The sequence below is a fragment of the Erpetoichthys calabaricus genome, chromosome 12 (genome assembly GCF_900747795.2).
Source record: "Erpetoichthys calabaricus chromosome 12, fErpCal1.3, whole genome shotgun sequence".
NCBI lineage: Eukaryota > Metazoa > Chordata > Cladistia > Polypteriformes > Polypteridae > Erpetoichthys > Erpetoichthys calabaricus.
In genome coordinates, this window is record NC_041405.2 from 22,300,655 (window position 1) to 22,326,506 (window position 25,852).

At 41.8% G+C, this 25,852-nt stretch overlaps 1 protein-coding gene across 1 annotated transcript in view; it reads left to right on the forward strand.

Moving 5' to 3' along the window:
* The first annotated feature begins 711 nt into the window (after positions 1-711).
* Positions 712-25,852, forward strand: part of il2rb (interleukin 2 receptor, beta) — a 46,831-nt gene continuing 21,690 nt past the window's right edge. Inside the window, exons 1-4 of the mRNA XM_028815224.2 lie at positions 712-989; positions 15,471-15,563; positions 17,972-18,086; positions 24,626-24,716. Of these exons, the coding sequence (XP_028671057.1) occupies positions 15,500-15,563; positions 17,972-18,086; positions 24,626-24,716 (270 nt within the window). The 5' untranslated portion in view covers positions 712-989; positions 15,471-15,499. The remainder of the gene's footprint in view (positions 990-15,470; positions 15,564-17,971; positions 18,087-24,625; positions 24,717-25,852) is intronic.

The following is a 25,852-nucleotide window of genomic DNA, read 5'->3' on the forward strand; positions in this document are numbered from 1 at the left end:
ATTCAGAAAGGCATAAAGTTAGACGCTATTACAGAATCCGATTAGAACGGAGCTTGAAATGGACAGATAGATGGACGCTCTTTCTCGCTCTCACTCACTAAGGCAGACTGGACTGGCATAAAAGTTAGTCGTAAAGTCACAACTTTACACACTTAATAGAAATCCTTATCTCTTAAAATAAAGTCGTCTCACCCTAACAGTAAGACAAGTATCGTAGCTATTACCAACCCAACCCCCCTCACTTATTATTATTATTTTTAAAATCCTCTTGCATGACTAGTGAAGCACAAGTGCGGTTTTTCCTTTTTCTCGTGTTGAGTTGTAGCTAATTTGTGTCACGGAAGTGGTATCTTTTTTTTCTTTCTTCTGTGTTTTGTCACTACTTTACCTTAGTTGCCTTTATATTTAAAGGAAGGATGTGTATGTGTTTTTATGGCCCTTTCAAAGATCGATAATTTAAAAAACTACACCGCAGACCTCACCCTTAACACACAGGCGCGCGCGCACACAACGTACAAGATAGAGTAGTGCGCAAATCGGCTTGTACTCGCGCTCTCGCACTCTCTAAACCGCCACCCCCCTCCCTCTTTCTCGGTCACTCACACACTAATATCAGGCAGATCATAGGCTGCCTGTAAAAAAAAAAAAAAAAAAAGAGTTTGTAAAGGTAGGTTGGTCATCAGAGTGGGGGGAAATGAAAAAACTCAAGACATCAGTGAACAGCAAGTTCTGTGGCTTTCTTTCGATATCCGCTTGAGTTTTACCAGTTGGAACATCGCTCTGCCCATCAGTCTACAGCGGGTAGGCACAGGAGGAGTCAGTGTGGGTGGCACACATCGCCGGGCTCCTTCCGACAAAACGTAACGACCTGCACAGAGAGAGAGACGGGAGGACGGAAGACATGCTGAAGATTCACAAGGCTTTCTGAACCTCCGCAACTGTCAGAATGACAATTTTGAAAGCCGGGAATCCCAAGTCATCCTTAGAAGGTATTCATTAATCAGAGTGTTAACGTTAAATTCAGAGAATCTATCTATCTATCTATCTATCTATCTATCTATCTATCTATCTATCTATCTATCTTGAGAGTACAGGCGATCAAATGACCTCAAACTGGATCAATCCATCTATTATATAGTGCCTTTCCTCTATGTCTGTCTATGTGTTAGAATTACACAGAATTGTACATAGTATCTATCTATCTATCTATCTATCTATCTATCTATCTATCTATCTATCTATCTATCTATCTATCTATCTATCTATCTATCTATCTATCTATCTATCTATCCTGTCTACTATACAAAAATGAGTATCTATCTATCTATCTATCTATCTATCTATCTATCTATCTATCTATCTATCTATCTATTGAGAAGGTTCTGTAATTTTAAAGGTTCAGAAAAGAATGATAAATATGATAAATAATATATATTATAATAATAATGATAAATAAATGTATATAAAATGTGTGAGATCCCACTACCGCAATTGAAAGAAATGAATGTCAGCTAATTGCCGACTCTGTGTTGCTGTAATATGAGTGCAGGTGTGAGTCTGCCCCACTGTGAACGGCACTCTTGACCAGGATTTGTCCCACTCCAGCAGCCAGTGCCACTAATATAGGCTTTCACTCCTTGCCCCTTGATGGGAAAAAGTATACTGAATTGAATAAGAAATATAATCAAATAGAACAAGATATGGTTTAGTTGTCACCTACTCTCTGCGACCATGCATCAGACTAATGGGTGTTTGCGATTTTAAGCGTTTATTGTGTTTCGGTGTGTCTCTGATGCAACTCGTTGTCCTCTGTGTGGTGTTTACTTGTTCTACCTGTTCACGTTGAACTTCTCTCTGTGATTGCAAAAACACTTTGCTTTATTGCTCCTGCATTTGTTTTCAGTGCTGGACATTGCATCTCTTCTCTTCTCTTCTCTTCTCTTCTCTTCTCTTCTCTTCTCTTCTCTTCTCTTCTCTTCTCTTCTCTTCAAATACTTGCTCCTAAATTGCATTTTATGGTTCTTTCCTGGGTTGAGTACATCTTGACAAAGCACCGTTTTTATTCTGGGATGAGCTCTTTGCTAATGAAGTTGGTTCTTTGTGCTTTGAAAAACTTCCTAAAATCTTTAATGTGTGGTAGGCTACCTAGCAGGACACTAACAGATTAAGTAAACCCGATCTTGGGTTTATTGTTTGCTTTGCAGTGAGACTCATTGTTTTTTCTCAAATCTGTTACCATCTCTTCATGGTCATTTACTTTATAGAGTCTGCTATGGATCTAAATAAATGAGGGTTCTTCCTGGAGCCTTCATTTGGACGGGTCTTTTAGAAACCAAAAAAATGTCATCACTCTGAAGAACAGCATTGGCACTTTAATTTTTACGAATGTAGCTGCTCCAAGATATTTATTTCACACTAGAGTCACAATTTACTTATTTATTACATAACAGAAGGATAATGTCATTATACAGTACCTGTCCTACAAAGGGGGTCCCAGAGGCGTCGGGAGGAAGGGGTTTTAGAGGCTAAACCCCTGGCATGCTGTGCCAAGCCCCTGAACTTTCAGTTCGTTTTTTTTTTTTTTTTAAGTGCAAAACCACAAGTCGGCACCCAGAGATCATACAGAAGTATATGAGTGCACTCGAAACCCCAAGGGACCCCTGGAGTCAACTCCAGCTGTGTGATTTAACTAAAGATTATTTTCTCGTAAATGCCTTAATAGTTATTGATGAAGGTTTATTTTATCGTTACATTTTGTCACCTTTTACGGTGTTGGTTCCTTCTTTGTGCTTAATGCTGCTGGAAAAAAGCTGTTGCTATCCACGACCAAAAATTGGAGTCTGGGGTCCCGAAAATAGTTGGATGAATGGGTTCAGGAAATTTTCAGATAGATGGATGGATGAACGTTTCTTCTACTTAGGCCTCTTCTGCCTCTAGGAGATGCTGGGTTACGGTGTATACATGTGACTAAATGACAAGTGGTACTCTCTGGTGTGAATACTGTCACCAAGCAAAATGTCACCAAATGTTAAACATATGATATATAAAGTGAATTTCTGTTTTACTTAATTCAAGCCGGTAAGCAGGTTCAGAAAATGGACGGATGGGTTTTATTTGAGCAGCCACCCGCAGCACCCGCCGTGGCACATCCCGTTAGACTAAAAGTTACAGATACGCAGTTTAAAGAGTTATTTGGTATCATGGGCCCCGTTAACTGAAGCTGGATTAACAGGACGTTCTTCCTCCGGTCTGCTCTTCATCCACCTCACGATGCACCTCCATCATTGTGATATTTGCGCTGTGCTTCCAGGCCCACTCAAAAGGGCTGTCATAAAGGTGCAGAGGCGTGAAGAGGCACAAAGTGGCGTACTTAGTGACTCGTCCTGTGGTTACTTCAAGTCATTAAGTTATAAATAATATAAAAAGGGAAGATGCAAGAAAAAAAAAAGCCCTAAAGTCTTCTTCACCGTATCATTTGCATTTTTGTTTTTTTATGGTTTCGATGAGCTACACAATGTAAACTGCACATACTCATAAACAAACAAAAAAGAATAATAAAAAAAAAAGAAAACCACAGAGTCATCTTCTTTTCCACCAACCAGCCCGTGTGAAGTTTGCACGACCTCTTTGTGTTTTTTCGTGCCTCCCCCCACCCCCAGTTTTCTTCTTTGTCTCTTCGAGACCCCCGGTTTTCTTCTCACGTCCACAATACGCGTGTGGCGCCAGGTTGTAAACTGTATGGGTGAGAATGTGTCTGTGCCAGCTTGCCTTGCCACCCGCCCAGAGCTGTGTCCCCTATCTAGAGTGGCCCCCCGACTCTACAACTGCATTAAGTGAGAAATGGTCTGTTCACAGTATTGAGACTGCTAAACAAAGCTCTGCTGGCAGTATTTAACAGGCTGATATGAAAAACATAAAAATAGGACGATAACTCTTAAAAATATTTCTTGAATGGCACTTTACTGGCTTGTGGGTTTCATCATAGAACCATTGCTTGACATAAAAATATTTAATTCTGAGATAGGATCTTTGCAAGTAAAATTAGTTCTTTGGGCCTTTAAGAAGGAAAGGAAGGAAAAAACGAATCTTTAACATTTAGTAGTCTTGTGGTTCTCAGGCTGGGGATCTGCACTGGTAATCAGAACGTTGCCAGTTCAAATCCTGTAAATGCCAAAGGGAACTCTGCTCTGTTGGGCCCTTAATAAATCTTTACATTTATATAGTGCTTTTCTCACAACTCAAAGCGCTCTCCACACAGGGAGGACCTGGGAAGCAAACCCACAATCTCGTTACTGCAAAGCAGCAGCGCTACCACTGCGCCACCTTAGACTGCAATTGCTGAGCGCTTTGAGTAGTGAGAAAAGTGCTGTATAGATGCAAAGAATTATTATTATTATTAACCTGCAGGGAAAAACCTGAGGGTTGGTGGCAGAATTGGCACTCCAGCCACCATTAAAAAACCTCACAGTGTTCCACTTCATCTGAACTAGCGTGGTGCTGAGGTGTGACCCGTTGCATGGCTGCACTCGAGTCCTAATCTGGGATCCTGAGGTGGTTTGTCGTGTGGTGAGTGAGGCAATGCGCTGTATCAGCGTGTGCTCCTGACCTCCTCCTCCTACCAGGAAAGACCGAGTGTTGGCTCTGAGGCTGGGGATCTGCACTGGTAATCGGAAGGTTGCTGGTTCAAGTCCTGCAAACGCCAAAAGCGACTCTAATTCATTGGGTCCTTGAACAACAACAAGTGATGTAGCTGAACGTGGTTTACGGGATGAAGAAAGAGAGAACAAAAAGACAAAATATAAGAATAAAATTAGGCAATACTAATTAACATAGAATAAATGACTTTGTTAAATGGTGCGACTCCAATCACCTACAACTGAACACCAGCAAAACCAAGGAGCTGGTGGTGGATTTTAGGAGGCCCAGACCCCTCATGGACCCCGTGATCATCAAAGGTGACTGTGTGCAGATGGTGCAGACCTATAAATATCTGGGAGTGCAGCTGGATGATAAATTAGACTGGACTGCCAATATCGATGCTCTGTGCAAGAAAGTTACAGAGCCGGTTATACTTCCTTAGAAGACTGGTGTCATTCAACATCTGCAATAAGATGCTACAGATGTTCTATCAGACGGTTGTGGCGAGTGCCCTCTTCTATGCGGTAGTGTGCTGGGGAAGCAGCATAAAGAAGAAAGATGCCTCACGCCTGGACAAACTGGTGAGGAAGGCAGGCTCTATTGTTGGCATGGAGCTGGACAGTTTAACATCTGTGGCAGAGCGAAGGGCGCTCAGCAGGCTCCTATCAATTATGGAGAATCCACTGCATCTACTAAACAGGATCATCTCCAGACAGAGGAGCAGCTTCAGCGACAGACTGCTGTCACTGTCCTGCTCCACTGACAGATTGAGGAGATCGTTCCTCCCCCAAACTATGCGACTCTTCAATTCCACCTGGGGGGGGGGGGTAAACGTTAACATTTAACATTACACAAAGTTATTGTCTGTTTTTCACCTGCATTATTATTATTATCAATCTTTAATTTAATATTATTTATTGTATCAGTATACTGCTGCTGGATAATGTGAATTTCCCATTGGTATTAATAAAGTATCTGTCTATCTATCTGTCTATCTAAAAGTAAGGTCCGATGGCCAGGGAGGACAGAAAAAACAAAAAAAAACTCAAGACGGCTGGAGAAAAAAAAACCAAAATCTGCAGGGGTTCCAAGGCCACGAGACCACCCAGCCCCCTCTAGGCATTCTACCTAACATACATGATCTCAATCAGTCTTCATGGTTTAGAAGAAGTAGATGATGACTGTGATGTGAACCCCTGGCCTTCAATCCATCAGTGTAGGGACTGCATGGTGCTTTGATCAGGTGGTGGGGGCGCAGATCACCACCACAGAAAACCAGAAAAAGAACAGCAGAGAAAGTAGGGGTTAGTACGGACGGCAGAGATATGATAAAAATGAAAATTCATTGTATATACAGAGTATCAGGATTAAACTAAATGTAGCTATGAGAAAGCCATGTTAAAATAATGAGTTTCTAGCAGTTTTTTAAGGTGCTCCACCGTATTAGCCTGACGAATTTCTTTCGTTAAGCTATTCCAGATTTTAGGTGCGTAACAGCAGAAGGCCGCCTCACCACTTCTTTTAAGTTTAGCTCTTGGAGTTATAAGCAGAACCTCATTTAAAGATCTAAGGGTATGATTTGGAGTGTAAGGTGTAAGACATTCTGAAATATAAGATGGAGTGAGATTACTGAAGGCTTTGTAAACCATAAGCGGAATTTTAAAGTCAGTTCTAAATCACACGGGTAAACAAGGCCCTTAACCTGCAATGGCTCCGTCCTGGGTATGACATTAAATTACATCCAGCTGTGCATGTACAGTAGACCCTTCAATATTAAAAATATTTAATTCTGAGATAGGATCTTTGCATGTAAAATTAATTCTTTGGGCCTTTAAGAAGGAAAGGAAGGAAAAACGAATCTTTAATATTTAGTAGTCCTGTGGTTCTGAGGCTGGGGATCTGCACTGGCAATCGGAAGGTTGCCAGTTCAAATCCTGTAAATGCCAAAAGGAACACTGCTCTGTTGGGCCCTTGAGCAAGGCCCTTAACCTGCGATTGCTGAGCGCTTTGAGTAGAGAGATAAGCGCTATATAAATGCAAAGAATTATTATTATTATTAACCTGCAGGGAAAAACCTGGGCGTTGGTGGCAGAATTGGCACTCCAGCCACCATATAAAGCCTCACGCTGTTCCATTCCATCTGAACTAGTGTGGTGCTGAGGTGTCACCCACTGCATGGCTGAACTAGGATCCTAATCTGGGATCTTGAGTTGGTTTGTCATGTGGTGAGTGCGGCAATGCGCTGTATCAGTGTGTGCTCCTAACAGGAAAAAACAAGAGAGTGCAGGCAGGGTGGAATGAGTGGAGAAGAGTGTCAAGAGTGATTTGTGACAGACGGGTATCAGCAAGAGTGAAAGGGAAGGTCTACAGGACGGTAGTGAGACCAGCTATGTTATATGGGCTGGAGACAGTGGCACTGACCAGAAAACAGGAGACAGAGCTGGAGGTGGCAGAGTTAAAGATGCTAAGATTTGCATTGGGTGTGACGAGGATGGACAGGATTAGAAATGAGGACATTAGAGGGTCAGCTCAGATTGGACGGTTGGGAGACAAAGTCAGAGAGGAGAGATTGCATTGGTTTGGACATGTGCAGAGGAGAGATGCTGGGTATATTGGGAGAAGGATGCTAAGGTAAGAGGAAAAGCAGAAGGCCTGAGAGAAGGTTTATGGATGTGGTGAGAGAGGACATGCAGGACAGCAAGATGATGAGGAGAGAAAGATATGGAAGAAGATGATCTGCTGTGGCAACCCCTAACAGGAGCAGCCGACAAAAGAAGAAGAAGTCTAGCTAGCAGGATACTAATAGTTCAAGAAACCCTAAACAGCATGAGTCACTCGATGCAGTAGTAGCTTAGGAACCCATTAGCGTTTCACAGGTCTGCTATCATCCATTCACGGCTCTTTATGGACCCTGGTATAGATCTGAATAAACAGAAGTCTCCCACCTTGATGGCTCCCCTATAACATCTCTGTGAAGAATCACTTGGGCGCCTTTATTTTTTATGACCGCACTAGTCCTTGTAAAGGAATGGTTTGCTATATTCCTGGAAACGTATATATATTTTTAGCACCCTTTCATACAAGTACTTTCACAAGTTATTTCACACAGCAAACCTGCTAGTGTTAAAATGACCCTTACTGTGTCAAAGTAAAACTTCATAGTGTAAATACAGACGCAGAGGGCCATATATACAGTTACAGTGTTAATTTAACGTGGGTGATTTTACTATGCTGGGGTGGGCTGGTGTCCTGCCCGGGGTTTGTTTCCTGCCTTGTGCCCTGTGTTGGCTGGGATTGGCTCCAGCAGACCCTCCCGTGACCCTGTAGTTAGGATATAGCGGGTTGGATAATGGATGGATGGGTGGATTTTACTATGTGCAAACTTAATAAATAGCACAATTAAAAGTTTTAATAGGATAAAAGCACTACAGTTGTCTCGGCAGGAACTGAAAACATTCAGATGCGCTTTGTTAGAGATTGTAAAAGTCTAAGCCACCAGCAGTGAGAGCAGAGCAGGCAGCCTGCAGGAGATTCTGGCTGAGAGCAGAACTAAGGAAGCGAGGGAACAAAATGTACGAACGTGAAATGCTGTCTGATTTAGCTGACTTGTCACAGTTAAATTTAAAAGAGCGAATCTGATTGTGATTAATGGGGACTGGTAACTCTGAGAACATAAGCACTTGTTCATGCTGCTTAGGTGTGTGGTACCTTTTAATAATAATAACAATAATAATAATAATAATAATAATAATAATACTTTACATTTAGGGCAGAACGGAGGCAGGACTGGATTATCTTCCAAGGTCCTCCCTGCATGGTGTTTGCATGTTCTCCCCGTGTCTGCATGGGCTTCCTCCAGGTGCTCTGGTTTCCTCCCACAGACCAAAGGTTAGGTGCATTGTTGATCCTAAATTGTCCCTAGTGTGTGTGTGTGTGTGTGTGTGTGTGTGCCCTGTGGTGGGCTGGCGCCCTGCCCGGGATTTCTTCCTGCCTTGTGCCCTGTGCTGGCTGGGATTGACTCCAGCAGACCCCCGTGACCTTGTGTTAGGATATAGCGGGTTGGACAATGACTGACTACTTCACATTTATATTGCACTTTTCTCACTACTCAAAGTGCCCTCCATGCAGAGAGGAATGTAGACGTGAACCCATCATCTCCTTACTGTGTGCTTTGCATGGAGTTGATTTGTTCTGCGTATTCACACTGGGCATTTCTCTCACATCAGAAATGTACCACAGTGTTTGTACTCCTATCAATCATCCTGTGTAGGCGTAGCAGCAGCAAGCAGTTTCAGTATTAACAAATATTTAGGAATATAAGACAGTCAGGTTGGCAACACAAAGTAAAATGAATGTTCACAGCTCGGTGTCAGATGATCTCAATAGTTTGACTTGTAGAGCAACACAGAGAAGTGAATTGGAGCGCAGGACGGTTTGGCCATGCCTGTTAGCAGCATTGTTTAACATAACAGATGAAAATGATGGGACATCTATCCATCCATCCATCGGGTCATAGTTAAAATGTCCTCCACTCCAATACACTTCTCAATCCATCCATTCATCCATTAATCCATCCATCCATCAAATGTATTGATCTAGTGCATCGACGTACTGAGAAGTGTATCGGGGTGCAGCACATTTAAGCTAGCATTGATTAACACAACGCTTAAAAAAGATGGAGGATCCATCCAGACATAGTCAAAATGTCCTGCACTCCAATACACTTCTCATTCCATCCATCCATCCATCCATCCATCCATCCATTCATCCATCAAATGTATTGATCTAGTGCATCGACGTACTGAGAAGTGTATCGGAGTGCAGGACATTTAAGCTAGCATTGATTAACACAACGCTTAAAAAAGATGGAGGATCCATCCAGACATAGTCAAAATGTCCTGCACTCCAATACACTTCTCATTCCATCCATCCATCCATCCATCCATCCATCCATCCATCCATCCATCCATCCATCCATCCATCCATCCATCAAATGTGTTGATCAAGTGCATCGATGTATGTATGTGTATTGGAGTGTAGGACATTTTCATTATGTCTGTCAGCAGTATTGTTTATCATATAACGTGAAAGAGATGGGGTATCCATCCATCCATCCATCCATCCATCCATCCATCCATCCATCCATCCATCCATCCATCCATCCATCCATTCATTCCTCCATCAAGCTCACTGATCAAGTAAATTGATGTACTGAAACTTGTATTGCGGTGCAGACATTATATCTATGTTTTGTTTTTTGTAGTATGGCTTAATGTAAGACAGGAAAAGCATGGGGTGTCCATCCAGCTATTCATCAATAATTTCTAACCAGTGTATGTACTTCATGGTCACGGGCAGCCATTTCCTTTCCAGGCAGCTCTGGTCACAAGCCTTGTGCCAACTCTGGATAGTAGGGCACCATTACTCACGTGCACATTCAGTCCCATGCGGCTCTTTTACAGTTGATAATCTGCAGGTCTTTGGAATGTGAGAGGACCAACTGGACCACTGGAGAATAAGCTGTGCAGACACAGGTTGTGAAAGTTGGGTGGTCTGTCCACTATTGGCAGTTGCTGCCTCCACCATCAAATAAAACACAAGCTGGGGCAGATCACAAATAACTCTGCCTGAGTCAGAGGAAGGGAAAATAAACCTATATATAGGAAACGGCCTGCATTTACACTTTAAATGCTGACTCAAAATGTGATGACAGCTATGTGGCACTTTGTCTATAGGTTCTGTGATGATATGCACATTAAAGTCTGCATCCGTAGAGCATGGAATTCACCAGAGTAGCATCACTATTTACGGATATCGTATTGTCATCATTTCCTATCTTAACCACAATGTCATTAATGTAGAGTAAATTACGCTGAAAGCCGGAAGTGCAGCTGCAATTTATCTTTGCGTCATTGGCAGCATTTAGTGTAGGAATTTTTCAGGCAGATATTAATTCTGTTAAGCTAGGTTGGAAAAATAAGAAAAAGGATTTAGGGGTAAATGTTTAAGCTGATGTGACATCTTTCAACTTGTTCTCTGTAGGGTCCCACAAATTAGTGTGGCATTACACTAAATTAAATTGACAAGTTGGATTTTCTATGTACTCCAGATGTAAGAATGAGGGATTTTGATAAGTTTGTATTTGCTCTGTGCTGGCCATTAAAGGTGCACCCTATGACTCTTATACACCATGTCTGTATGGAGCGTTGAGTATGGCACTTGGCATGGCAGCAGCATTGGCAGGATGGCAGCATTCAGTCCGACCGCAGCAGAGGTCAGAGGTTTCAGAGTTAAGGTTTTTATTTGCATGGTTTTGATTTTAATTATCTACGTGCTATTGTTTTTATAGTTTAATGAATTCATTGTTTCTTGTTTTTGTAGCTGAGTTAAACAGCCTGAGGTCCTAAATAAGTTCTTATTATATCAAAGTCTTTGGATTAATTTATTTGTTTGTTCTTTTAATTTGTTTGGAAGCATGCTAGTAGAGATTGGGCTTTGGCTGCCTGGGGTGAGGCCTATTTCTAGGCAGGCTTTTGAAAACCCTAGTCTTTTTTGAAGCCTCACACACATTTTTTTTGTACACTGTGGTGTGGATGGAGGTATGTGAGGAGAGTGTCCTGTGATGAACTTGTGCCCTCTGAAGGATTGGTTCCAGACTTGTATCTGATGCTGCGAGGCTCCACATGAGTATAAAAGTAGATGATAAAGTAGATGAATGGATCAATGGAAGAGTCTCTGCATGTTAAGAGTAAAATGATGGACAGTATAGCAAGTCAGCTGTCACTACTAAATCCTTCTTCCTCATAACACTCAGAGAACTCTGTGGTTGTTCTAAGATCAGTATTTTGCATAAAAGTCTTATTTCTTAGGATTATGATCAATCAGTGTGTTAACATGCACTTTAATAACTTGGTTTTTCACAGAAATGTTAAAAAAAGGTCATGTATACTGTGGCAAACGCCAGGGCCCATACCCGGGCAGGACACCAATAGATTAGAAGGACCAGGGGAGAGAGCAGACAAAGATCATTATCTCCCCCCAGATCACTAGATGGCAGCCCCCTTGGGTTGCAGCGGTGCCTTGGATTCCCAAAGGGCTTCATGGGAGTTGGCGGTTCAGCACAGCTGTGTTGTGTTTCGTGGGTGCCGTCGAGGGGTGATGCAGGGGCTGCACAGCCGTACTTTATCAGGTTTCCTTCTCTCTTCCGCACCATGCTAAAACGCCACCGGAAGTATTCCCGGGTGCAGGATAAAAGGAGCCAGTTTCCACTGCTACGAGAGGCAGAATCAGGAGGAAGAGGGACAATGCTTGCTGGAGTAGGAGTGGAGGTGGAAGTAAAGAGAAAGAGAAGAAGTGAAAGGCATTGCTGTGTGCTCCTTTATGGTGCTTTGTGTTGTGCTTACAAGTGGGAAACATTTGGGAAAAGTTTACCACAGCAAAATAAAAACCCTTGCTGTGCTTGAATTGTGCCTCATGTCTGTCTGTGTCGGGTTTGGAAGACTGGTGTGCCCCCTGCAGGCCACAATACCCTTAGTCCAGTTATAGAAAACGGAATATTGGTTTCTGAGGAACCAGGTTAACACACGTAAATTTCTCCACAAGTAACCCAGTTATGTGGCCATGCATGCTCTTAACCCGGTTCCAATGAAGAATTTTGTAGTTTGCATGTATCTGTTGCACAAGTTAACTTCACACACGCATTCCAGCAGCCACAGGCAGAAAGCAGTGGAAGCATCCACAAGGATAAAATCAGGTGATCTCATTATCGCCCGGCTGAAGTAATCTGTTTCAGTATTTCAGAAATAGCTACATACTGTACGTGCTGAAGCTCAGCAGCACAATCTCGGGAGACACAGGCTCCATACTTGTTTTTGGATTCATGGCGGCCATTGATGACGTTTAATTGTTTTTTTAGCACATTTTTGTGATTTCGCAGCATTTGCTGAAGGAGGGCTCAAGAAGTGGACTTGCACATGTAAATTGGGGGTGATCAACAGGGGGCGCCACTGAGCCTCCAACCCCAAACACGAATACACAGACAAGCGCTGGGTTCAAAACAAAGGGATTTATTCAAAGCAATAGCTTTGTATGACAATCATACGTATCCTTGTGTTCTTTTCTCTGCACTGCACTGCTACTCCGGCTTCGACTTGCCTGGACAGGGCATGGCGGCCCTTCTTATTGTAAACCTTGAAGTACTTCCGGTGTCCTGAAACTGGGGCTGGAGAGCACTTCCAGGTACGTTAGAAGTCCTTTCAGCGGCACCCACGGGTGAGCCCTGTTGGGTCCCGTGGGCATCTGCAAGGGTACTTGTAGCCCAGGGACGCTGCCACTTAGTGTATGGGGGGAGACAATGATCTGAATATATTTCCTTCCCCTCTCCTTCCGTGACACTGGTGTCCTGGCCAGGTAAAGATCCCAAATCAAATCCTTCTGGGACACTGGACTCAGCATGTCATCCCTCATATGGGGAGTTTAAGAAACCCGGGTTTCTGCCTTAACCAGGTTACTCAGCTTATTTCGGTGTTGTGTGTGCATATAAATACGCTCATTATGACTGTTTCACGTTATTCAGCCTTATTTGTTGGGTAAGAAATTATTGGCTGAGCAGCACTCATAATCGTCTCCAGGTTTTTGGGTTACTTACTGTACTTTAATTCAGTTTTCTCGATTTCTTTATTTTTTCAGTTTTATTAGACTGATATTCTGCTTTTTTGAGCATCGCATGGCAAGAAGAGACAAAATGAGTCACAATAAAGAGTGAAAGTAGAGGTTAAGAAAGCCAGTAAGAAACCCAATGCAAAAACCGATACTTTCACAGCTGCCTGCGCTCTCTCTCTCTTCTGCTTTCCATTCCCTCCATGTGACCTCTTTGCCATTTTTATCTCGTCTTCCTGCGGTGGGTTGGCACCCTGCCCGGGATTGGTCCCTGCCTTGTGCCGTGTGTTGGCTGGGATTGGCTCCAGCAGACCCCCGTGACCCTGTGTTCGGATTCAGCGGGTTGGAAAATGGATGGATGGATATCTCCTCTTCTTACACCTTTATACCTTATATAGCCCCTCTCATGACAAACCTGATCACAAACCAGTTTAGAGTGCTGTTATGCTGTGGCTCTGGCCTACCAGCTTTCTCCTCTCTGTGAGCTTAACACTTCATCTGTGAGTGGCAGGACTTCCAGACGAAACACCAGGGAGCTGGTCACTACTGTTCAGACATCTTTTGAAAAGATCCAAAAAGGGAAATTGACAAGACTGGAGCAGATCTGTTCTCATCTGGTGTTCTGTGCTGTAACTTTTTACCCTGCTGTGTAATTGATGGATAAGCTTGGTCTTTATATCTTTCTTAGCTTTGTATATCACTATTGCATTGTACTTTATTAGAAGTTATGGGTTTGCAGAACTTATTGTCATGCATGTCACTGTATATCTGAACCACATCTACCCCATATGTGTCTGCGTTTTGCGTGATCCCTTGTTTTCTTATGACAGTCCAATAGTCATTATTGATGGGTGTGTGTGGTCTTCCTCCTGCTTCCTATGATCAGCTCCTTGGTTTTACTGATCTTAAGGGTGGGATTGTTGTCCTGGACCCATTGAGCTAGCAGTTAGACATCTCCTGTCTCATCATTGTTGATCAACCCAGTGATGGTGGTGTCATCAGCAAACTCAATGAAACGGTTGCAGGGCCTCACCAGTAGAATAACAGTGGGAGGTATCTGGTTTGAGATTCAGCTAATTTGCACATATGGGGCGGGGGGCTGTCTACTACTACAGTAATCAGAAAAACACTAACTGATTCACATTCAGAATAAGAATGTGTCAGAAGTAATACCACCAACGCTTCAGAACAGGTCATCTACAGGAAGCTAAGCATGATTGGGTCTGGCCTGTACTTGGATGGGAGACCATCTAGGAAAAGCTTGGGTTGCTACTGGTGTCCAGCAGGGGGAGCTTACCTTGTTATCTGAATGTGGATCCCAATGCCCCAATGCAGTGATGGGGACATTGTGCTGTAAACATGGTGCCATCCTTCAGATGAGACACAAAACTGAGGTCCTGACTCTCTGTGGTCATTAAAGATCATCCTTCATGAAGAGTAGGGTGTATCCCAATGTGCAGGCTAAAATTACCCACCATGGCCTAGTCATTCTGGTCACTAATTGTCCCCTGTCTCTCACCACTTCACTACCTAACAGCTAATGTGTGGTGAGCGTACTTGCACAAAAATGGCTGCCATTGTGTCATCCAGGTGGCTGCTACACATTAGTGGTGGTTGAAGTGGCTCTCCACTCACTTTGAGTAGTGAGAAAAGCGCTATATAAATGTGAATTATTATTATAATTATTTATAGGAAAATGAGAGAATGTGGAAAGGGAAACAAAAAGATTCAATGTACTAGGTTGGAGAGAGAGAGATAATCGAAATTAGAGAGATATTAAAAGCAAGAGTCAAACTTGAACAGCGAGCCTGATGACGAATTCCATTACCAAACAACAGTAACTGCTTCCAGAGAAAGGAGATGTGATGGTGAGCACTGAGAATTCGAGAGAAGGGAGGACAATAGCACCAATAAGAGAAAGGGGGAGGAGTCAAAAGCCTCAATAAAGGCAGAGGGGCGGGAACAATAGCACCAACAAGAGAAAGGGGAAGGTGTCAAAAGGACCAATAGAGTCAGAGGGGTGGGAACAATAGCACCAACCAGAGAAAGGGGCGTGTACAGCCTGACATATTTAAGTTAGAGTGCTACCATCTCCGTCTTTCTTTCTTAATATTATTGTTTCTGTCTGTTATTTATATAAAATCAAATATTAATCAAATGTTTCTTTCTTTCAGATTGAATTTTCAGTCTTAAAATAAAGAAGATGTTCACTCAAATTTTTGCACTTCTACTCCTGATGTTTTTTGGACTGAGTCATGAAAGTCAAGGTGAGTATTGGCTTCATCTTACAAAGATTTTAAATAGGAGATCAGTCCGATACACCATCATCCAGAATATTTGGTCCTAAGGGCGCCACACTGTAGGGTGCATTGCATTGTAAAAGTGACAACTGGCACTGAATGCCTGCTGCTGGCTGATGATTAGCCATGGCATGTTGGACATTGTTTAGTCTCCGGCAGCTTGTTGTAGATCACTCAGCGTGATCTGTTTTAAAAAAGAGAAGCAGAAAGTAAAATAGAGAACCTGAATTTTACACAAGACAATGAAGGATTGTTCATTTAAATCTTCAGTTACATCAAATACAATTTATTTGTACAGGACTTTACCATTCCCCTTTTTTTAACATTCTCAATCCTGCTTAATCTTTATCATATGGGATCAGAGTCGGACTCTTAAGTTCTGGGGGCACAGCAGGAGAAACTTCGTGGACTTAACGTCAGTCCATTTTTGGCTTTGGCCAATCTGGCTTTAGGCCTTATCATGATGTTGAGACGGCCCTCCTGAAAGTATTCAATGACATCTCTATCATTCCTGACTCGGGTGGCACTGCAGTCCTTGTCCTCCTTGACCTGTCCGCTGCCTTTGACACCATTGACTATGAGACATTGCTGTTGCGGCTTGAACATCTTGTTGGGCTTGAAGGGGCTGCTCTTAACTGGTTTAGGTCATATCTAACTGGTAGACACTTTTCAGTGACTTTAAATTCCTCTTTTTCGTCTACTGCTCCTCTTAATTGTGGTGTTTCTCAGGGATCCATTTAGGGTCCTATCGTATTCTCTATATACCTTCACCCTATTGGAGTAATTTTTAGGAAACTAAACATTTCTTTTCACTACTATGCCGATGATACACAGGTTTATATTCCCGTCTGCAACTCTGCAATGAATCAACTGCACAGCTGTCTTTCTGAACTAAGATCCTGGATGGCTAATAATTTTCTTGACCTAAATCAAAATAAAATGGAGGTGCTTATAGTTGGTCCATCAGCTAAAGCCCAAATTGGTCTTGGAATTCTCGGTTCTTTCTCTGTCTTTTGCAAACCTCAAGTCAGCAATCTTGGTGTTATCTTTGACGGTAACCTCTCTTTTGAGAAACAGATTAATTCTGTAGTCAAGAGTTGCTTTTTCCAGCTTCGTCTTTTAGGTAAGATCAAGCCTTTTTTATCTTCTAGGGATCTTGAGAAAGCTACTCCTGCTTTTATCTTTTCTAGCCTTGATTACTGCAACTCGCTGTATTCTGGGATTAGCAAATCCCTGATACGCAGGTAACAGTTGGTACAGAATGCTGCCACTTGTTTTCTGGTTGGGGCAAGAAAGTATGATTCTGTTTCTCCAATATTAGCTTCTTTACACTGGCTGCCTGTCAGTTTTCGAATTGGTTTTAAAATCTTGTTGCTAGTTTTTAAATCTTTACATGGTCCTGCTCCTGCCTATTTATCTGAACTGTGTGTTTTACATCAGCCATCTAGAGTGCTTAGATCTTCTGGTCAGTTGTCTCTTGTTGTCCCTCGTACCAAGTGTAAAACTAAGGGGGACAGCGGCTGCTCCTCGCCTGTGGAACTCTTTACCTCATCACATAAAGGAGTCGTCTACAACTGAACTGTTCAAAACAAGATTAAAGACTCATTTCTATGCACTTGCATTCCGTGACCTTCAGTAATACTGATGGTTTCCTCATTGTGATTATGTAACATTACTTCTATTTATTAGTTATTTTATTTATGTTCATTTGTTTTATTTCTACTTATGTTATTTATGCTAATTGTATGTTTTTCTTTTATTCTAATATTGTAAAACACTTTGGCTGCAGCATTCCTATGTTGTTTTAAATGTGCTAAAGAAATAAATTGACATTGATGGACCACAGCTGGGCCAATTTCCATCCATCCATCCATTATCCAACCCGCTATATCCTAACTACAGGGTCACGGGAGTCTGCTGGAGCCAATCCCAGCCAACACAGTGGCGCAAGGCAGGAAACAAATCCCAGGCAGGGCGCCAGCCTACCGCAGGGCACACACTAGGGACAATTTAGGATTGCCAATGCACCTAACCTGCGTGGGAGGAAACCCATGCAGACACATGGGAAGCAAACCCGGGTCTCTTAAGCACTACCACTGCGCCACCGTGCCGCCCACTGGGCCAATTTGAAATTGACAATTAATCTAATTTATATGTCTTTGATTATGCAGAGAAAACCTGGAATACCTGGGGAAATTTCCTCATGGACACGTCCTGATTGTACAAACTACTCATACAGTACACAGTGACTGGGCATGGGGTCTATGAAGCTCAAGTGCTAGCCTCTGCATTACTCTGCTGATTATTCCTGTTTTGGTTTTCCATTTTTTTGATTTACTTATTTTTTTTTTCTCTTTATATTCCACTTTGATTAGATGCTGGGGACACTCAGCTGGACTGTTTTTCTGATTTCAAGTCCACAATCACTTGTACCTGGAACAACACACAGAAATCACAAGACATCCAGTGTCACCTCAGCGGTTTGTGGATGTAAGTCCTTTTGGTTTTTTTCTTTTCTGCTCTGATAAAAAGCTGTAGAGAATCACTTTTCTTGATTAATAATATAGTTATCTCCATGACATAAGCGGAAGAACAGAATGTACATTTATTTGATTATCTTCACAGCAATTTTATCTTGACTTGCCTGTGGAAAAAAAAGACTAAAAGCTAACATTTGAAAGGTTGACAGATGGAAGAAATGACCAAATAAGATAGATAGATAGATAGATAGATAGATAGATAGATAGATAGATAGATAGATAGATAGATAGATAGATAGATAGATAGATAGATAGATAGATAGATAGATAGATAGATAGATAGATAGATAGATAGATAGATAGATAGATAGATAGATAGATACTTTATTAATCCCAAGGGGAAATTCACATAAGGTGATGGACGGTAGGACTTCAGGGACCATCAAAGCTTGACTTGATGTTATTGCGGAGAAATTAGATGGATAAAATTGGTGAGCTTTGCTCTGATGAATGGCCTGTTCTTGTCAAGACTGTTCTAGCGTCTTTAATGGATGTCATTTTTATTGTTACAGTAGTGAAACAGGCTGACCTACAGTCTTAAAATAAAATATTATGAAACGGCTAGGTATGTATAAACAACAGTAAACTCTCTGCTGATTGTTTATAAGCTGTGTCCTGATGGGCTTGCAGGGGCTGCGCTTTAATTACAATTTTTCTTAAATTCCTGAACATAATCAGATCATAAGCTTTCATTTAAGACCAAGCTTAAGGTTCTAGACCCATTATTCATGAGTATTTGTGTGACAGACAGGCCGATCTTAGCATCTTATATATATATACTAGGGGGCTTTGCCCCCTACTCACTTCACTTGCCCTCCCCCCAACCCCTCTCTCCAGGGGCGCACTTCACACTCGCCACTTTGTGTCTCTGCCGCTCGTATTGTGAAGGGGGGGGGGGGGGGGGGGGCTGAACGCACGCTAAGGAGATGCGAACGAATCAGCTGCTGCCGCCGAGCTGCGTGTTCTGCTTGTCGCGCTGCACGTCGATCATTTAAAAGCCTGGACAGCAGCTGTCATTTTGTTTCACTTCCTTGTCTCCTGGGATGTTAAAGTGTCTCTGAGAAATTGTTTGTAAGTAGGGCATGACGTGCAAGTAGTCTCACAAAACTTCAAAGTGTCTCCCCGAGATGATCACATCTCGACCCAAGATTTTTTTTATATAATAGATAGATATAATACATACAGTGGGTATAGAAAAGAATCACCTCCTTTGAAATATTCCCATTTCTTTTTGCTTTACAGCCTTAAATGAAAAAATACAAACCAACATTTTTTCCAGCTTTACTTACTCAATCAATAACAGTGCAATCAATAACATTCAAGTGAAAGATACCACAGCTACAGTTCAAAGAATTGTAGAAGACATACTGAGATGAATAAAGGATCCCCACCCTCCTAAACTCAATCAGGTGTAAGTGCCCACCATTTCCATTGTGGTTACTGGCTTCCTTCCACCGCTGATCAATTGTAATCAGTGTGATTAGTGAAGCTGTTCCTGCAGCATTCATTCCCTTGCTTGGTAGTGCAACTGACAGCAAACAACTGACTATGGGTGGCCAGCCACTTTCAAAAGATCTCAGGGATAGAGTTGTGGACAGACATAAGGCAGGAGATGGATACACAAAACAATCTCAAAGGCTTTATCAACCCCAAGGAGCACAATAAAGTCCATAATAAAGAAGTGGCAAGTGTTTGGTACTACTAGGACCCTCCCTGGATCCTCCAAACTGGATGGAAAAGTAAGGAGGAAACTGGTAAGAGAGGCCACCAAGAGGCCAATGGCCACTTTGAAGGAGTTACAGAATTTTAAGGCAAAGAGTGGTCATTGTGTGCATGTGACAACAATTTCACAAGCGCTCCACAATTGTGGCTTGTTCGGGAGGGTCGCAAGGAAAAAGCCACTTCTCAAGAAAGGCCACATTAAGGCTCGTTTGAGCTTTGCCAGAATGCACCTTGAAGATTCTGATGCCAAGTGGAAAAAGGTCTTATGGTCTGATGAGACCAAAATCAAACTCTTTGGCCTCAATACCAAACGGTACACCAATGCAGCTCACCATCAACAACACACCATACCTAACAGTAAAGCATGGAGGTGGCAGCACCCTGTTGTGGGGGTGTTTCTCTGCCGCAGGGCCTGAGGCTCTCGTTCGGGTAGAAGGAAAAATGGATGGGGCAAAATACTTGAGGGAAACCTGCTACCCTCTGCCAGGAAGTTGAAGATGGGCAGAATGTTCACCTTTCAACATGACAACGACCCGAAGCACACAACAAAATTGACCACACAGTGGCTGAAGGAGAAAAAAGTGAATGTCCTCGTGTGGCCCAGTCAGAGCCCAGACCTAAATCACAGTGAAAATCTGTGGAAAGATTTGAAGATAGCAGACCACCAACGCTCACCATCCAATGTGACCGAACTTGAACAGTTAAACTGTAAAGAACACTGGGGGGCAAATATGACTCAATCTGGATGTGAGAAGTATCCCAACAAACTCAAGGCTGTCATTAAAGCAAAAGGGGGTTCAACAAAATTACATTGGAGGGGTGATCTTTTATTAATTTTAGTATGTCTTGTTTTTGATTTTTCACAATTTTTCTGAACTGTAGCTGTGATATTTTTCACTTGGATGTTAGAGCTTGCATTGAGTAAGTAAAGCTGGGAAGAAAGCAAAAAAATTGGAATATTTCAAAGGGGGTGATTCTTTTCTATACCCACTATATATATATATATATATATATATATATATATATATATATATATATATATATATATATATATATATATATATAGACTAGCTATGCTACATGTCTAAGGTGGTTTGAAATCTAAGTAATAAACATAGACCTCAGTGTTAACGTTTGCAGTGCACCATTTCTTGGAATGTATTTTGTAATGCATGGAGTAATAAAATGCATTGGATTTGTCATTCCAACAGATGGCGCATCACAAACATTTGTAGTAATAAAACTAGTAAATAAAATGAATAAAATTGCATTATTACAAATGTTTGTGATGTGCCATCTGTTGGAATGACAATTGCAATGCATATGTCTGGATCAGGGGTTCTCAATGTCGGTCCTGGGGGCCCACTGTGGCTTCAGGTTTTTGTTCCAACCAGATTCCTAATCAGTGACAACATCTGATAACACTGAGCTCAATTAATTAGCAGACATTTTTTTTTTCTCTTCACTTATTCTTCATTAAGAAAGCACCGCAGCATGTGTTACATTTATAAGATATTTAGGAATATTTCTGCTTTTGCTAGAGATTTAAATGCTTAACAACCTTTTATTGATTTCATTCTATTTTGCCCTTTCTCTGTGCAGTTTGCTCCCTTCATTGTATCCTAATAATGACAACCAGCGGAGCAGACAGCCAGGCAAACAACAAGGCTGCAACTACTTCAGCGTTAGACCCACTAATTAGAAAATAATAATTTAATTAAACAATTAGAACACTCTACAAAAAACAGAATGAAAATCAAGATGAAAATAGTGTTAAAAAGAAAACAAAATACATTATTCCAATATAGCTGCTTGGTACATTTTAATATACCAAACTTAGTTTTCTTATTTCTACATTTTTCCCAAAACACAGAATTTGACAAATAACAGTTCATTTAATTAGCCCAGCAGTCCAATTAAAAGAATCTGGTTGGAACAAAAACCTGCAGCCACAGTGGGCCCCCAGGACCAACAACTGAGAACCTCTGGTCTGGATTATATGCCATTTGGTATGGGAATCATTAAAGAAGTATTAAAATTTGTGATATGCTCTCTGTTGGAATGACAAATGCAATGCAAATCTATTGCCAAAAATTGTTTGTTATGTGCTATTTGTTGGAATATCATAGACATAATAGCCAGATGAAATGCACAAACACTCAAGACACTTATCATTTTATTAAGATGGATTTTTGTTGGCAGATGTCTTTACCCACTTGCAGATTGAAATCTAAGTAATCAACGTAGATCACTGCGTTAATGTTTGCAGTATACTACCTATTGGAATGTATTTTGTAATGAATGGAGTAATAAAATGCACTGCATTTGTCATTCCAACAGATGGAACATCACAAACATTTGTGGTAATAAAATGCATTACAACAAATGTTTGTGATGTGCCATCTTTTGGAATGACAAAATCAATGCCTATGTCTCTGTTGCAAACATTTGTAGTAATAAAACTACTAAATAAAATGAATAAAATTGCATTATTACAAATGTTTGTGATGCGCCATCTGTTGGAATGAAAAATGCAATGCATATGTCTGGGTTATATGCCATTTGGTATGGGAACCATAAAAGCAGGGTTAAATGTTCATGATGTGCCCTCTGTTGGTATGACAAATGGAATGCATTTTATTACTAAAAATGTTTATGATGTACCATCTGTTGGAGTAACAGAGACATAGTAACCAAGTTAGAGAAGGGGGCTGAGTGATACAACAAAAGGCTACAAACTGTATAAACAACAAACATCAGTTGTTTCACACACGTAAGAGGTTAGACGTTTTGAATTCTGATCTTCTTGGTCATCTACATACACTTCTCTATCTTTGTCGCTTTTGCATTCGGTATCCTACACTTGACGCTTAGCAGATGTGGCTGCTCTTCTTCTTCTTACTGTTATGGTGTTCTTTATCATGGAATCTGTTTCTGTGATTTGCTTGATGCTCACCTGATGTCACTGCTCTTCTTCTTCTTCTTCTTTCTGTTGTGGTAGAAATAACAACAAGTTACCTTTTTAGGACTAATGGCAACATGATTATCATAAGATCAACATGAACACAAAGAGTGTTAATGGACTTTTAATATTTAGTGCACCTGTCCGATTGTTACAATGCGATCAATAAGGGTGAGGGGTGTTTGGGCAACGTCGAGCTCATGGCTGCTACAATTTCTGTAACCCACCAGACGTCAGTATTTTTGAAGCTTCTGATTATTTTCTGACACAGTCTGGAAGAAGCTTCAGAAGCTTCACTGGGCTTCTTCCATCCATCACTGCTGGTTTCTTTTGATAGACTTGTTTCATCCTGCTCGTCCTCTGATTGATAAGATTCTAGCTTCACAGAGGCCCTTAATTGTGTTTGTTAGTTTTAAGCAGTGGCATTCTCTGTTTTAAGTGCAGCTTTGTTTCTCAAGCAGTTAACCAATTAACAATGAAATGAAAGTGACAAAGGAGTCAGCATCTAACTTGGTCTCATTTTGAACTGTGCATGTTCATCATGATGTGTTTGTTGGAATAAAATAGTTTGAAAGAAATGGATAAAGCGAATAACCTGAGATTTCCATTTACTTACTTGCCTTATGCCTTTATCTAAGGTGACTTACAATATTTATGACACAATTGGCTCCATTTCTTTTGGTTTTCCAATTGGAGTGCAGGCAGGTCAAGTAACTTGTTCATAGCCACATGGTGTCAGTAGTGGGATTTGAACCACAACTTCAGTGTTTGAAGTCCAAAGCCTTAATCACTGCACCACACTGTCGGAGAATTACTAACCTGCTCTGAAACACAAGTCACTTGGGTGATCCATATTACTAACCGAGAATGGTAAACCGGATGGCAGGTACACGGCGATGGGACCATAAGACGTACTGTGCAGGAGCGTAAGCGCACATCTCATAAACGAAGCGAAGGCGTTTCCACCGCGCACGAAGGAATCATGGCCCAAAAACGAAAGAGCTCAACTGACGTGAATGAGAAATGAAGCAACAACGCGGCCATAGGTAACGACTACCGACACAGCCACACAAAAAAGAGGATTCTGCACAGCAGCCCAGATTCAAACGGAAGAGGCTATGGAGGACCCACAGGTCCACAAAGATGGTAAGGAGTGAAGGCACAGGCGTCACCGCCATATTGTGAGTGGCACTACTGCGGAGTGAAGTTAGGAATAATGTGCTGCTTGGGATTGTACAAACCGCTGAACGCTTTACACCGATTTCAAACACAATACAGCTCAACGATACAAACACGAGCCCACCTGGATAAGATCAATGAACGCAGGCGCCTACAACGCGCGTCTGAAACTGCGGAAGCAAAGCAGGCACAGGTTCAAAACGAACGAGCTCGACTGACGGATATACAAACACGAGCCCGCCTGGATAAAATCAATGAACGCAGGCGCCTACAATGCGCGTCTGAAATGCTGCAAGCAAAGCGGGCATGGCTCCAAGATGAACAAGCTCGACTAATGTATTTCAGGATACCCAACGCCGGGGGTAGATGAGCGAAGCGAGCAGGGGGCAGAGCCCCCCTTGTTTCCTCAGAAATGGAATAATGTGCAATGTAAGAATGACCTGGCATGGCAGAATTACATAGCAAGTTCTGTTTTCAGCCATGATTGTCTTCTAATTAAAAAACTCTGATGGAATAAAAAGCAGCAGTGAAAATGGCCCTCGAGGACCAAAGTTGAGGAACTCTGGATTAGAATGTCTAAGTTCTAGTACTTGAATCATTTTGTAATAATGTAATTTATATTTCAGATTCAGAGATGATACAAGGAATTGTCTTCTTCTTCCCCCAGAGGATGATGACACACTTCGTCAGTGCTCCTTAATTTTCGCAGAGCCCACTGTAAGTACACTGGTATTACATCTTTGCATTTTAGAGGGACACGGTGGAGGGGTAAAAGTAAAAGGAGCTGGGAGAGGAGGAAACACCGGAGGAGACCAAAATGGATGTTCTTGGACTTTCAGTTAACATGGCAACATTCTGTGTCTGGACAATTATTGGGAGAAAGAGAGAACTTAAATTATTTTTACATTGGAATGCATACTTTAGATTACAGATTCTTCATATTTTTCTAACGTGCCTTCCTTTTTGCCATGTGCACATTCAGAACAAATCTTATGGGCCAGCTAAAGTTGAGTTATGGGGTCAACTCTCATTGAAAATCAATCATGAAATATGAAACCAGGATCTCCTTACTGGTTGTCCCCAGTGGGCTCCTGAGATGAGAACTCAAAAAGTAATTGTCTTAATTAGTTGAGCAAATGTAAGAAACCATCAGCTTGCTTCTCAGACTCTACCATTTCAAGGCATGTTACTCACCTCCTGTCTTCTTTTTGACAACCTCCAATGGTAGATGGGTCCCCAATACCCGCTGTGGAAACATCATTCGTATTGCTGCAAACACCTTTTCTGTTTGAAGGCAACTCTCAGAGTTCCTTCTATGCCTTTCCTCTGTATCCTTGTGTGTCAGCCTCTCCTGCCCAGTGCTTCCTCTATCGATTGCATTTCCGTTAATCCTGCCTCTCACACTCTGTCATTTCAAGCTCTCTGTTCTTGCTTGCGTCCATTTTCTGCCTTCAGACTCAAGAAGTCTGCAGAGGGGCCTCTGGAAAGATGTCAGCTCAACATCTGATTTATCCCTTTGTTATTATCGTATATACTCACGTTTAAGTTCTCCCGTGGATAAGTCAGGACTTCATTTTACCGTATAATTTCTGGTATTTTATAATGTTGGTTGTATAAGTCGAATGCGAAAAACTCCCACTATTGGTAAAAGAGATTATGATATGCTAATGCCCACCTGAGAGAGTAACCACAGGGCACACTGCCTTTTTTTCCATATAGTGTGCCTACATGACTACACGGTAACACCCGAACTATTCTGAAGTGACGTTTGCACTGATTTGTGTATCTCACACCCTCATACACCTTTATTGTAAGAACATCCCTTATCTACAATGGAGCATTCGATCAGAATA